The sequence below is a fragment of the Rhinoderma darwinii genome, chromosome 2 (assembly GCF_050947455.1).
Source record: "Rhinoderma darwinii isolate aRhiDar2 chromosome 2, aRhiDar2.hap1, whole genome shotgun sequence".
Lineage (NCBI taxonomy): Eukaryota > Metazoa > Chordata > Amphibia > Anura > Rhinodermatidae > Rhinoderma > Rhinoderma darwinii.
Genome location: NC_134688.1, coordinates 227,151,555 through 227,164,805, shown reverse-complemented (window position 1 = coordinate 227,164,805; position 13,251 = coordinate 227,151,555). Strand labels below are relative to the sequence as shown.

The window sequence follows — 13,251 nt, the reverse complement described above, 5'->3', positions numbered from 1 at the left end:
TGGTCTGGTCTCCCTGGATGATGCTGCAGCCCATGTGACCGCAGCAGCCTCTGATTGGCTGCAGCAGCGATCATATGGGATGTAACATCATCGCAAGATGACGGACTGAACGAAGAAACACAGACTTCTGGATAAGTATGTTTATTTTTCCGTAGTTGCAATTTCTGCGGCGTAATTGCTGCGAATACGCCACAAAAGTAGCAACACTGGGTTTTCTGTTGCAGGATTTGCATCCCCATTGAATTCAATGGGGAAAACCAGCAACGGAAAATCAACTAAAACGCATCATAAATTGACACGCTGCAGAATTAAATTCCGCACCGCAGGTCAATTTATTAACATTTACGCTACGTTTTTTTTCCGCAGTGTGGGCATGAGATTTACAAAATCTTAAACGCTTTGCTGCTACTGTAAATGCTGCAGAATTTCCGGAGCGTTTACACAACGTGGGAACCCGGCCTAAAGGTGGCCCAAACCCATTGGATGTATGTCAGTCAAACCCGTCTATTTTGGCGAGATAGACCGACCATCTAATGTGTATGGCAATGCCCCAACGGTAGATATCCGAGGAGGGGGTGGGGTGAGAGAGAATGGTCGGGCAAATTGGATTAATCCTGTTGTTTGCAAGGAGATAAACCGCTGCCAAAGGTGTCTGGCAGGAGTTTTCTCCCCGAGTACCAACATCGGCCAAGCGTACACTTGTATGGGGGAGTCAAGAGGAATAGCTGTTGGCCAAGCACTATCTAAAATGTATGGCCGGCTTAAAATGGTTCTCCGCTTTGGATAATCCCTACTTGTTACAAGGGTCCCTTGACAATAAACTGATGTGTACCCTCCTGCTAGAACCTCCAGTGATCAGCTGTAATCTGATGGGAAATCTGGCAGTAAGGCCCCATGCACACGACCGTATTTTTTCCCTCCCGTAAATACGGCTCCTCTGTCACACATTTTTAACCCATATTCCATCCGTATTTACGGACCCGTAAAAAAAGAGGGGCTGGAAATGATGTCACATGATCGCTCAGACGCCATTTTCTCTGCTTCTCTTTATTCAAAAATTTAAATCCCCTGACATCGCCTAGCAACGCTCCCGTAATTACGGGTGTACACACGTAGCCACCCGTAATTATGGGAGCCCCATAGACTTCTATGGGCCTGCCCGAGCCGTAATTACGGCCTGAAATAGGACATGTTCTATATTTTTCAACGGCACGGGCACCTTCCCATACGCAAACGGGGAGGTACCCGTGGCCAATAGAAGTCTATGGGGCCGTAATTACTGGCGTTTTACGGTCGTGTGCATGGGGCCTTAGTGTTCAATTTCTCTGCAGCTCCACCACAGGGGAAATGAAGAATTACACAGCTCCCATTTCTAACAATAAGTTGTCTGTGTAATGCAGGACAGGACAGGTCCTCCAGAGTGAGACGCTCTCCACTCTGGCCAATAGATGAGGATCCTGAACAGGGAACCCCTCTATTGACTCAGAATTACCAAATAGGGTATATGAAAATGGTTTTTCGAAACTGGGCAACCCCTTTAAGGGTGGTTTAACACACAAACTATTTTTTTCACACACAATGTTTTTTTTTTATTAACACTTTACTTTACTGGGGGCTGCCATGTTTTATTTCATCTGTGTATGTGTCTCTTAACGACTCATGCACAGATGGAATACGGCAGCACAGTGCATAGGACATAACGAACATCTCCCGTCCATTATGTCCTATGCTTCTGCTATTTCACTCTGTATTGCGCAGGCGCAGTACAGAGCGACCCAGCATAGAAGCTGGTTTGTAGGGGGAAAGCCGACAGCATTTTGAACACCAGCAGGTAAGGGAGGGAGGGGGTGTGTGTGTGTGTGTCTCGCTCTCGCGACCCCCAGCCCTCCCTTCACGCCCCCTTGCAACCCCCCCACACCTGCTGTAAGTGTGTCAGAGCTCTGTGTGTGTGTGTGTAGCAGAACTGTGTGTGTAGCAGGGCTGTGTGTGTCTGTAGTAGAGCTTTGTGTGTAGCAGACCTGTGTGTGTAACGTAGCTGTGTGTGTAACGTAGCTGTGTGTGTAGCAGAGCTGTGTGTGTAGCAGAGCTGTGTGTGTGCGTGTGTGTGTGTCAGCTGTGCGCGTGTGGCAGGGCTGTGTGTGCGTGTACAGAGTGCTGTGTGTGTGCACATATGGCGGAGCTGTGTGTGTACAGAGTGCTGTGTGTGTGTGTGTGCGCGTGTGCGGCAGAGCTGTGTGTGGGTGTGCGGCAGAGCTGTGTGTGGGTGTGCGGCAGAGCTGTGTGGGTGTGTGTGGCAGAGCTGTGGGCGGGTTGTGTGCAGGGTGCTTGTGGGGGGGTTGTGTGATGGTTTGCATGGGCATGTGTGTGTGGGAGGGTGTGCTCGTGGGGACCTCTAGTATTTATTGTGGGGAGGGGACAGAAGTCGCTGTAGGTGAGTATAAGTATTTATATTTTTCATATTACTAGCTTTATATTTTTTGTTTTGCAGGTTCCGCTGGACCTATTAAACTACGTCGTCGATTGGTTGGACTCGCGATGATCTACGTTTTTTTGTTTTTAATAAAATGGTTAACGAGGGTTGTGTGGGGGAGTTTTTATTTCAATAAAAATATTTTCTTAGGTCTGCTTTTTTAATACTTTATTAGCACCTTACTAATGCCAGTTGTCTGTTTGACAACGTCCATTACTAAAGCGGGGCTAAGTGTTAGCTAGTAAAAAGCTCACACTAAACCCCCCATTATTACCCCGGTACCCACCGCCACCAGGGGTATCTGGAAGAGCCAGGTACGATCCAGTACCCGACCATCTGTAGTGATGGCCGGGCACTTGGGCGGCCACAGGCTGGTCTTATTAGGCTGAGAAAGGGCCAGAAACAGTGGGCCTTCCCACCCTGGTGATGCTAGCTTGCTGCTACTGTTTTGTATCTGGCTGGTCATGAAAACGGGGGGAGAACCAGCATCGTTTTTACCCCCCAAAAAATGACGTGGGGTCCCATTTTTTTTTTAATAACCAGCTAGATACAACACAGCAGCAGCCGACGTCTAGTGTTACCAGGGTGGGAAAGTCAGTTGTTGGCTTTTTCCCAGCCTCATAATACCAGCCTGCAGCCGCCCCAATGCCCGACCATTACTACAGATGGTCGTGTACTGAATCGTTCCCGGCTCCTCCCGATACCCCTAGTGGCGGTGGGTACCGGGGTAATAATAGGGGTTAGTATTAGCCTTTTTACTGGCTAACATTAAGCCCCGCCTTAGTAATGGTCATCATTAAGCAGACAAACTGCCAAGGTGGTAATAAAGTATTAAAAAAACACAGAGACATAAGAAAATATTTTTATTGAAATAAAAGCTCACCCACACCATCCTTGCTAACCATTTTATTTAAACAAAAAACGTAGATCGCAGTAGTCCACCGAATCTACAACGTAGTCCAATAAGTCCAGCGGAACCTAAAAAAAAAAATAAAGTTAGGCCTCAAGCACACTTCAGTGAGATGCTTCAGTGTGCTATCGATTTTTTTAACGGATAGCACACTGACCCATTTATTTCTATGGGGCCATGCACACTTCCTTTTTATTTGCGTTTTTTTTTGCAGTGTTTGTGTGCGCTTTTTGATAATTTTTAGGCGCATAGTTAGAACTCCCACTGACTCTGGGAACATTTGGCACATTTTATGCACCAAAGAAGTGATCCAACGCTTTTTTTTTTTAACGAAACACGTTTTTAAAAACGTTTGCTTTCCCATTGATGTAAATGGGAAGCTTAATCAAGAGTTTGACGCTTTTTTCGCATGTTTTTTGATGCATTTTGTATGCGCTTTTTGGGGCATAATTAGGACTCCCATTGACTATGGGAACATTTGGCACGTTTTACACGCAAAGGAATTTACTCGACACTTCTTTATTTACACTACTAAAACAGGGTCTGTAAAAAAGCACGTTGTATATACTAATCGCGCGCTTTACCAATTATGTAAATGAAAAGCATAATCAAGCATTTTTTGATGCAGTTTCTGTCACGTAAAATGCGCAAAAAAAACGCGTCAAATACACGCCGTGTAAAATCGGTCAACTGAAAGGTCATTCGCCACAGGGGCTTCCCTCTTGACTCATCATTCTCAGCCATTTGTTGTGTCCTATAGATTCTGCCACCTGCCATTTGTACAATCACTCCCAAAATGGGAGCCGGACACTGCTTAGCAATTTGAAGACACCTTTTCCTGGCTTGTAGCCAAAAATAGGGAGGAGGGTGAGATTGCCTCCCACATTTACAGCAGATGTGATTTAGCTAGCTTTCCCTTATTCACCTTGCTGTAATTCTGGGAAGTGCTCCCTCTCATGGCCAACATAGGAAAACATGTCAAATTACTATTTAATTTTTAATGCCTCCGACCATGCGGAAGAAAAAAAAAAAAAAATGCCGCAAAAAATACAATAAAAAAAACAACAAATTTTTTTTTTTTAATTTGCGACACATTCCCTTTAAATCTCTACCCAGCAGTCGGCCTGTGGCAACACAAATTAGGGTATGTTCACACGCTAGCTGGCTTTTACGGCTGAAATGACAGCCTGTTTTCAGAAGAAAACAGCTGCGTAGTTTCAGCCGTAAATGCTCCTCCTCGTAATATACGAGGCGTCTGTGACGCTCGTATATCTTGAGCTGCTCTTCATTGAGTTCAATGAAGAACGGCTCAAATTACGTTGCAGAGAAGTGCCCTGCACTTCTTTGCCGAGGCAGTCAATTTACGCGTCGTCGTTTGGCAGCTGTCAAATGACGACGCGTAAATTACAGGTCGTCTGCACAATACGTCGGCAAACCAATTCAAATGAATGGGCAGATGTTTGCCGACGTATTGTAGCCCTATTTTCAGACGTAAAACGAGGCATAATACGCCTCGTTTACATCTGGAAATAGGTCGTGTGAACCCAGCCTAAGAACCACACACCAAGCAATGCTTTTAGGTACCGTTCACATCTGTGTTCGGAGCCTCTTTTACATATTCCGTCACATTTGATGGAAAAAACAGCATAGTAAGCAGCGCTGTTATTTCTGGCAGAACAACAGACCCCATTATAAGGTAATGGGGTCCTGTGACGGATCCGTTACAGCTTTAATTTAATTTTTTTTTTTGTTCCTATGGACAGAAAAAGAAATGGAATTCACAAGGCAGATGTGAACTCAGCCTTACACAACAGGCACATTTTCTTTTGGTTACAGGAGCAGAACATGGGATGGGTTTCTGCTTTTTCAGCAATGGAGCACGGTTTCACTTCTCTGAAATGTTCTTGTTTGTTGCCCTGAATGAGAGTCTCACCAAACTTCAGTGACTTCAGTTATCAACCAGCGATTTTCTTCAATATCGATACCATGCACCTGTGCTGGGTATGAGACTTTTTAGTCTTTAAAAAGTCTCACATTTTGTTGATTGTGAACCAATTTATTAAAACGTGTGTTTCGGATGCTAAACCCAGCAGTACGACATGCTGGTGGTTTATAGTGCTCTAAAATCTAGCGACGGGTTCCGGTTAAGGGTATGTTCACACGTCTTCTTTTAGGCTGATTTTGGAAAATAAACGCCTCGTTTTACGCTCCAAAAGACACTTGAAATAAGCCTGCAAACACTTTCCCATTGATTTCAATGAGAAATACACTGTGCTGTTCACATGAGGTGTATTTATACTCTGCTGAATTAAAAAAACACTGTTAAAAGAAGGAGCATGTCACTTCTTGAGGCGTTTTTGGAGCTGATTTTCCATTGACACTATGAAAAACGCCTCAAGAGAAGCTTCAAATTAAAAGCTTCATTTTCAGCTTCAAAAACTGCTGTTTTCCCTTAAAAATTTTCGGCCACTTTTTCTACGTGTGAACATACCCCAATTCTAAAAGAAAACTTAGAAGATTATGAAATTAATAGACCTACAACACAAAGATAAAATAATGTCAAATAAAATGATTTTATTACCATTGTTTAGCAGAAAACCATTTAACATTTATTCACATGATGACCTATCATATTGTAACAATTTTAAAGGTTTTATTGAGAATTTGTTTCTCTTTACATTGGGGAATAAAGTTTTACCTAACAGCATCTCCACATGATGACCGTGCACAGCAACATCCCATTTTATAGAGAAAACCTCAATATCCCGGCTAACCAACATGTCGTTTACAACAAAGTTGACATAACGGATATTGTTAGTGTTCATATTTATGGAATCCATCGGATGTGTTGTATTTCTGCAGCACACATAGGACATAACTGGAAACCAGCATTTAATGGGAAGAATACAAGCGGCATGACCTGTATACAAATGATATCACACTATAAAAATTATTTAGAACTTTTCAACACCCATACTTTGTCGACACAAAATAAATGGGTTTTGTGGGTAATATACCGGTTGTAGCAATGTAACAGAGTGTCCATAATAAGGGCGAAGTGACCATCTGTCTGGCTGTAATTCTGCATGAAGAGTGGAGAGAATTGGGGGCATTGGAGCAGCAAAAGTGGTTGCAAATTATAGGAAGAAGTAGTTGAGGTAGCAGGAAGCGCCTGTGTTCCGCTTGGACCTCGAGGCAACACCCGCCAGGACTACATTCACAAAATACAGGCTACTGCAAACAGTGTCTGCATTCTTCAAGGTTACGCATATTAACAGAAACTTGTAAAGGTAGGAAGGACCCTGTCAACATCACGTTCTTGCATCCCGTTGAAAGGTAGTTTTTTTTTTTAATTTTAAGATAAGAAAAAGTTACCTTTAAAACAGGTTGCGGCCATTGACTTTTTATAGTAAAATAAACGGGAGAACATTTTTTGTGTCCTGTTGCATCCCATTTTAAAGGTAAATTTGACCAAAAAGTAAAATACCTTCAAGAGGCAAATACATGATGTGAACAGGGTCTTGAAGAGAATTTACGTCCTTGAATACCACTATCTGGTCAGAGCTTTGTTTTTCTAAAACAGAACTTCCATTCCCCTGCATTTACAACATGCTGGCTACCTGCAGCCGCAACTAAAGGGAATTTATGAGCTTACTGCATACTGCTTATACATTGAACGCAATAATAACACAGTATGCAGTATGCTCCCTCTAGTGGCAGCTGCAGGAAGCCAACATGTTATCTTTTAAATGTATGTTGAGAATTTGGCATTCTGTATATAAAAAATTAAAGCACCGACCACTATAAAAATAAAGAATTTAAAAAAACATAATTTTGCACATAAAACGAAATGGTGTTAAAAGGTTGAGTTTCATTTTAAGCATTATATTTGTGTGTGGTAAGAGTGAAGTTAATCTTTGTAGAACACAATACAGTATATCTATTATTTCAAGGACGATTCACCCCAAGAATTGAATTTGAATTTTGTGTAGAGTATGACTGGACATTATGTAAGGCCTGACATTAATGCACATGTGAGTCTGTTACCTCTCTTCCTTATGTGCGTGCCCTTCATAAACCATCTAAGACTAGTAAGGCTGGAATCTAGTTAATCCTAAACAAGTCAGTTCCAGACCTCGAACAAGTATGATTCAGGGAAAATAGAAACGGTCGTTTTTTACTAAAAGATGTAGATCCGAAGGGAACCGCTTTACAAAGCAACTATACACCAGAGGTACTACAAAAGATGTATACTTGCTAATAAAATGGAAACTATTGAAAACTAATGAAGAAGAAAGTTGTATCCCAAGAAACCAGACAGATGGTTATCGTCTTTTTAGATACGTTTAGACAATGAAAGCAAACATCTGATTGGTTAGGCTCTGTTTCCAATGCATTTGAGTTTTCCGTCGGAGGTATGCAATGGGAGGATTTTCTAACATTAACCCTCGACGGAAGGCTGCAACATATGCCTTGCACATGTTAAAAACTTGACTATGGATACGTTTGGTATGTACACCAAACATAAGACTCAAACTCAATGGGAACAAAGCCTTACACTGGTCAACGCCTTTCGAATTCCTATACACTAGCTTTTACAAATGTGACGTTCCAAAAAGGAAGCACCAAACCATAGTGGTTGTACCACAGTATAATGTACCAGGCAAGCGGTGGTCAATCTAGCTTATTATGGAGGCTTCAGATGCAGGCCTGGACTTTCAGTAGGTCCCATTTTCCAAACAATGTCCTGCCTACCCTAGTTTGTAGCTGAAAGATTGGCACACATATGTGGTCAAACTACATTGTAACTTTGGCAAGATAATATACAGTTGCCTGTGCACGCTTTACTACCCTGTCACATGGTGTACTGAACATAATGTACACAGATGAAATAGGGGAGCCAGGGACAACAGGGTGAGCACCCAAGGGCCATCGGTTACCCACCACTGTACCAGGCAATGCTCATCAGTCCCTTATCATAGGAGTGGTTATAACTAAATCAATATTTTTAGGGCGAATTAAACAATCCATGAACTGCCCAAGTGTATGAATTACCATATAAAGAGCTATGTACTACACTAATCATGAGTTATTTGTCTTGGGAGCTTGAACGTGATCGTTCATCGATGAAGTAATCGACAGAAAGGTTTGCCACTTTTTCAGTTGAGGCACTGTGTGCATTACTGGAGTGGAGAACTCTTCAATGGGATCATAATCCTGGATTCCATCTCCTGTATAAGAGGGACTGAAATATATAAAATGGTTAGGAGTAGAATTTTAACATGACACGAGGTATAAGAACAATTACATATGTGTGTAGAAACATACTACATAGAGCTTCCATTTACCCCGATGTTGCATCGATACAGTGTTACAAATCTATTTATTGAATAGAGTGATACAGTATTCCCTTATTCTAATAAAATGAGATCATAAGGAGTGATTTACATACTAAATAATTGAATTACAAAAATATTGCAAATGGGACTCCTCAGTGTTCGTGCAGGACGTTTGGCAAAAACTATTGAAATCTGAAGAGAGTGGAGTGCTCTGCCATATACTATATAAAGCGGTTGGCTGAACGATCATTCAACCAACAGCTATTCCTCCCGACTCCCCCATACACATGCACACCCTATTTAAAAACACGTGTTTCCAATAGGTTGAAGGGAGAAAGCCGCTGCCAGACTCCGCTTATCTACTAACAAACAAAAGGATCAGGCATGTTAAAATTCAACAGCCCGATATTTCTCTCCCCCAACATCTGCCATAGAGGGAAAGTCGGGACAATGCCATACACATTAGATGAGCGCCCAGTCCTGTTGAAATCAGCAGGTTCGGCCAGCATACATCTAATGTGTATGGCCAGCTTTAGATTCCCATATTTGGGATGGGCGTCCTAGCTATAGTGCCCCTATTTTGCCTTCTTCAAACAACGTATTTTGCAAGCTTATTACATTGCTTTTTTAGATTCTGAATCACTGTGGAAAACGCATTTATTTTGCGGTCTATTGTTTTCAATCTAAATCAGCGGTACTGAAAAAAAAGCCTCCTGACCTATCTAGGTGCAGAATCTGCCTGAAAATTCCAATTGAAATTAATAGGATGCTGAAAAAACAGCACCGAATGGCGCATTTATGTGCGCTGAAAAGCACCAAAAATAGCGCTCCGATGTTAATATTCATACCCTGGATATACCCTTAAAAAAAACTAGAGCTAGGTGGCAAAGAGATAAGGTTTTCCCAAACAATAGTTTTTCCTCCTTCTAGAACACGTCTGCTCCTGTTTTTAGAAATAAAAATACAAATATGTGTTCCTTTTTTATGCATAGTTTTCATACTAAGAATTTATAGATTTGATTGCAAGGGATATAAATGAGATTTGTTTGTGGTCTCCTACCTGTATAGTAGACACATTCATCCCAGCCATCTTTCTGCCAAGCTGAATTCCTAATGTCATCCCTGGTCTGCAGATCAGGATAAGCTAGAACGCAATTACATTGATAGTCAGTGACCATATTACCTGCTTTTGTCTTAATGTACGACTATTCATATGGGGTTTATTGGCCAGAATGCTTGTAATTTAAAGGGGTTTTCTGGGACTATAATACTATAATATTGATGGTCTCTCCTTAGAATTTTTGATCAGTCAGGGTCCGATTCCCAGCACCCCCGCTAACTGTTAACCCAGAACAGTATCATACATTTGCTAGTGGCTCTGCCTGGTACTGCAGCTCCATCCCATTCAAGTTAATGTGACGGAGCTGCAATACCATGCACAGCCACTACAAAATGTACAGTACCGTGCCTGGTAAACAATCAGCTGATAGGCGAGGGGGAGTCGAGCCCCCAATCTGATATTAATGGCCTATTCTAAAGATGGGTCATTAAAATCTGTGTCCCAGAAAACCTCTGGTATTTTCTATCCAGAATCCATTAGTCATTTTCATCAGGAGATGACAGCTGTCTATGGGAGCTCCATCCCAATGATTTTCAGAACATAAGGGCCGCAGGGCTTCTTAACCCCTTAAGGACGCAGCCTAGTTTGGGCCTTAAGGCTCAGAGCCCATTTTTCAAATCTGACATATTTCACTTTATGTGGTAATAACGTCAGAATGCTTAAACCTATCCAAGCGATTTTGAGATTGTTTTCTCGTGACACTTTGGGCTTCATGTTCGTGGTAAAATTTGGTCGATATATTCAGTCTTTATTTGTGAAAAATTGCAAAATTTAGAGAAAATTTACAAAAAATAGCATTTTTCAGAATTTAAATGCATCTGCTTGAAAAACAGACAGTTATACCACCCAAAATAGTTACTAGTTCACATTTCCCATATGTCTACTTTAGATTGGCATTGTTTTTTGAACATTATTTTATTTTTCTTGGACGTTACAAGGCTTAGAACATAAACAGCAATTTCTCATATTCTTAAGAAAATTTCAAAAGCCTTTTTTTGAAGGTACCAGTTCAGTTCTGAAGTGGATTTGAGGGGCCTATGTATCAGAAACCCCCATAAAACACCCCATTTTAAAAACTAGACCCCTCAAAGTATTCAAAACAGCATATAGAAAGTTTTTTAACCCTTCAGGCATTTCACAGGAATTAAAGCAAAGTGGAAATGAAATTTGCAAATTTCATTTTTCTGCTGAATTTCAATTTTATAAAAAAAAATTTCTGTAACAGGGAAGGTTTTACCAGAGAAATACTACTAAATATGTATTCTCCAGATTCTGCAGTTTTTAGAAATGTCCCACATGTGGCCCTACTGCGCTCGTGGACTAAAACACAAGCCCCAGAAGCAAAGAAGCACCTAGTGCATTTTGAGGCCTCTTTTTTATTAGAATATATTTTAGGCAGCATGCCAGGTTTGAAGAGGTGTTGAGGTATCAAAACAATGGAAACCCACCAGAAGTGACCCCATTTTGGAAATTACACCCCTCAAGGAATTAATTTATGGTTTTTGTTATCATTTTGACCGCACAGTTTTTTCACAGCACCTATTTGAATTGGGCTGTGAAATGAAAAAAATGATATTTTTTCCAATAAGATGTCATTTTTTATCAAAATTTCTTATTTTCACAAGGAACAACATACCCCATTTTGTTGCCCAATTTGTTCTTAGTGCGGCAATACCCCATTTGTGGTGATAAACTGCAGTTTGGGCCCATTGGAGGGCTCAGAAGGAAAGGAGCGCTATGTGTTTGTTGGAGTCCAGATTTTGCTGGATTGGTTTTCGGGTGCCATGTCGCATTTGCAGAGCCCCAGAGGTATCAAAGCAATGGAAACCCACCAGAAGTGACCCTATTTTGGAAACTACACCCCTCAAGGAATTAATTTATGGTTTTTGTTATCATTTTGACCGCACAGTTTTTTCACAGCACCTATTTGAATTGGGCTGTGAAATGAAAAAAATTATATTTTTTCCAATAAGATGTAATTTTTGATCAAAATTTCTTATTTTCACAAGGAACAACATACCCCATTTTGTTGCCCAATTTGTCCTTAGTGCGGCAATACCCCATTTGTGGTGATAAACTGCCCTTTGGGCCCATGGGAGGGCTCAGAAGGAAAGGACCACCATTTGGCCTACTGGAGCTTTTCTGGTGCTAAGTCATGTATGCAGAAGCCCCTGAGGTACCAGTACAGTTGAAACCCCCGAGAAGTGACCCCATTTTAAAAACTACACCCCTTAAGACATTCATCTAGAGGTGTAGTGAGAATTTTGACCCCACAGGTACTGTGTAAAAGATAATGCGCAGCAGATGGTGCAGTGTGAGATTTGCAATTTTATATATATATATGCCATTTCAGTGTCCAATATATTGTGCCCAGCATGCGCCACCGGAGATATACACCCCTTAAATTGTAATGTGGGTTCTCCTGGGTACGGCAATACCCTACATGTGGCTGTTAACAGCTGCCTGGGCATACGGCAGGGCTCAGAAGGGAAAGATGAGGGGGGTAAGCTGTGCGGAGTGCATCAGGGTAAATTAAAAATCAAGGGATGTATGATACATTTTAAAACAATCTTTTATACAGAGCCCTGGTTTTTCGGGACACGTGTCACATTGGTATATTGTGTTCTTCCTTATCCCCCTCTTATAGCAGACTCTGCACCTCTTTTGACTCTTTCCCTTTCCACCGGTTTGGGGAACTTCTCCTGGAAAGTGTTGCCCTGGTACGATGCGTGTGGCCTCGCTTCCAGAAGTACTGGGTGCCCCCCCCCCTTCCTGGTCCCTAAAGATTAGATCTTGAAATTCCAGGAAAGTTCCCCTCTGTCCTGCACATCGACGTAGCACGTACGCATTGTACAAAGCCATCTGTATGATGTGCCTGGCCAGCTTCTTATACCACACCGCATGGCGCTGTAGGGCTTCAGGACTTGATTTGACAAGTCCATCCCTCCCATGTACCTATTATAGTCCAGGATGCAGTCTGGTTTGGGGGTGGCCTTTCCTTTATATATCCTAAATCTGTAGGCATACCCTGATGCACTCTCGCACAGCTTATACATCTTCACGCCATACCTTGCCCTCTTACCCGGCAGGTACTGGCGGAATTGAACCCTCCCTTTAAAATGTACCAGGGACACCTCAATAGAAATACACTTCTCGGGGGTGTATGCTTGGGAAAACCGGGCACTGAAACGGTCTAATAGGGGTCTCCGTTTATACAAACGGTCAAAACTGGGGTCATCTCGGTGTGGGCACGGCTCATTATCAGTATAATGTAAGAAGCGAAAGTATTGCCTCATTTATTTATTTTTTAAGGTTCCAGTTCAGTTCTGAAGTTGCTTTGAGGGGCCCATATATTAGAAACCCCTATTAAACACCCCATTTTAGAAACTAGACCCCTCAAAGTATTCACAAC

At 41.9% G+C, this 13,251-nt stretch overlaps 1 protein-coding gene across 1 annotated transcript in view; it reads right to left on the bottom strand.

Annotated features, from left to right (window-relative positions):
- Positions 1-5,934: 5,934 nt before the first annotated feature.
- NIPSNAP2 (nipsnap homolog 2) overlaps positions 5,935-13,251 on the bottom strand; it is a 47,763-nt gene continuing 40,446 nt past the window's right edge. Inside the window, exons 9-10 of the mRNA XM_075852904.1 lie at positions 9,780-9,863; positions 5,935-8,625 (exon numbers count right to left, since the gene is read on the bottom strand). Coding sequence (XP_075709019.1) covers positions 8,561-8,625; positions 9,780-9,863 — 149 coding nt within the window. The 3' untranslated portion in view covers positions 5,935-8,560. The remainder of the gene's footprint in view (positions 8,626-9,779; positions 9,864-13,251) is intronic.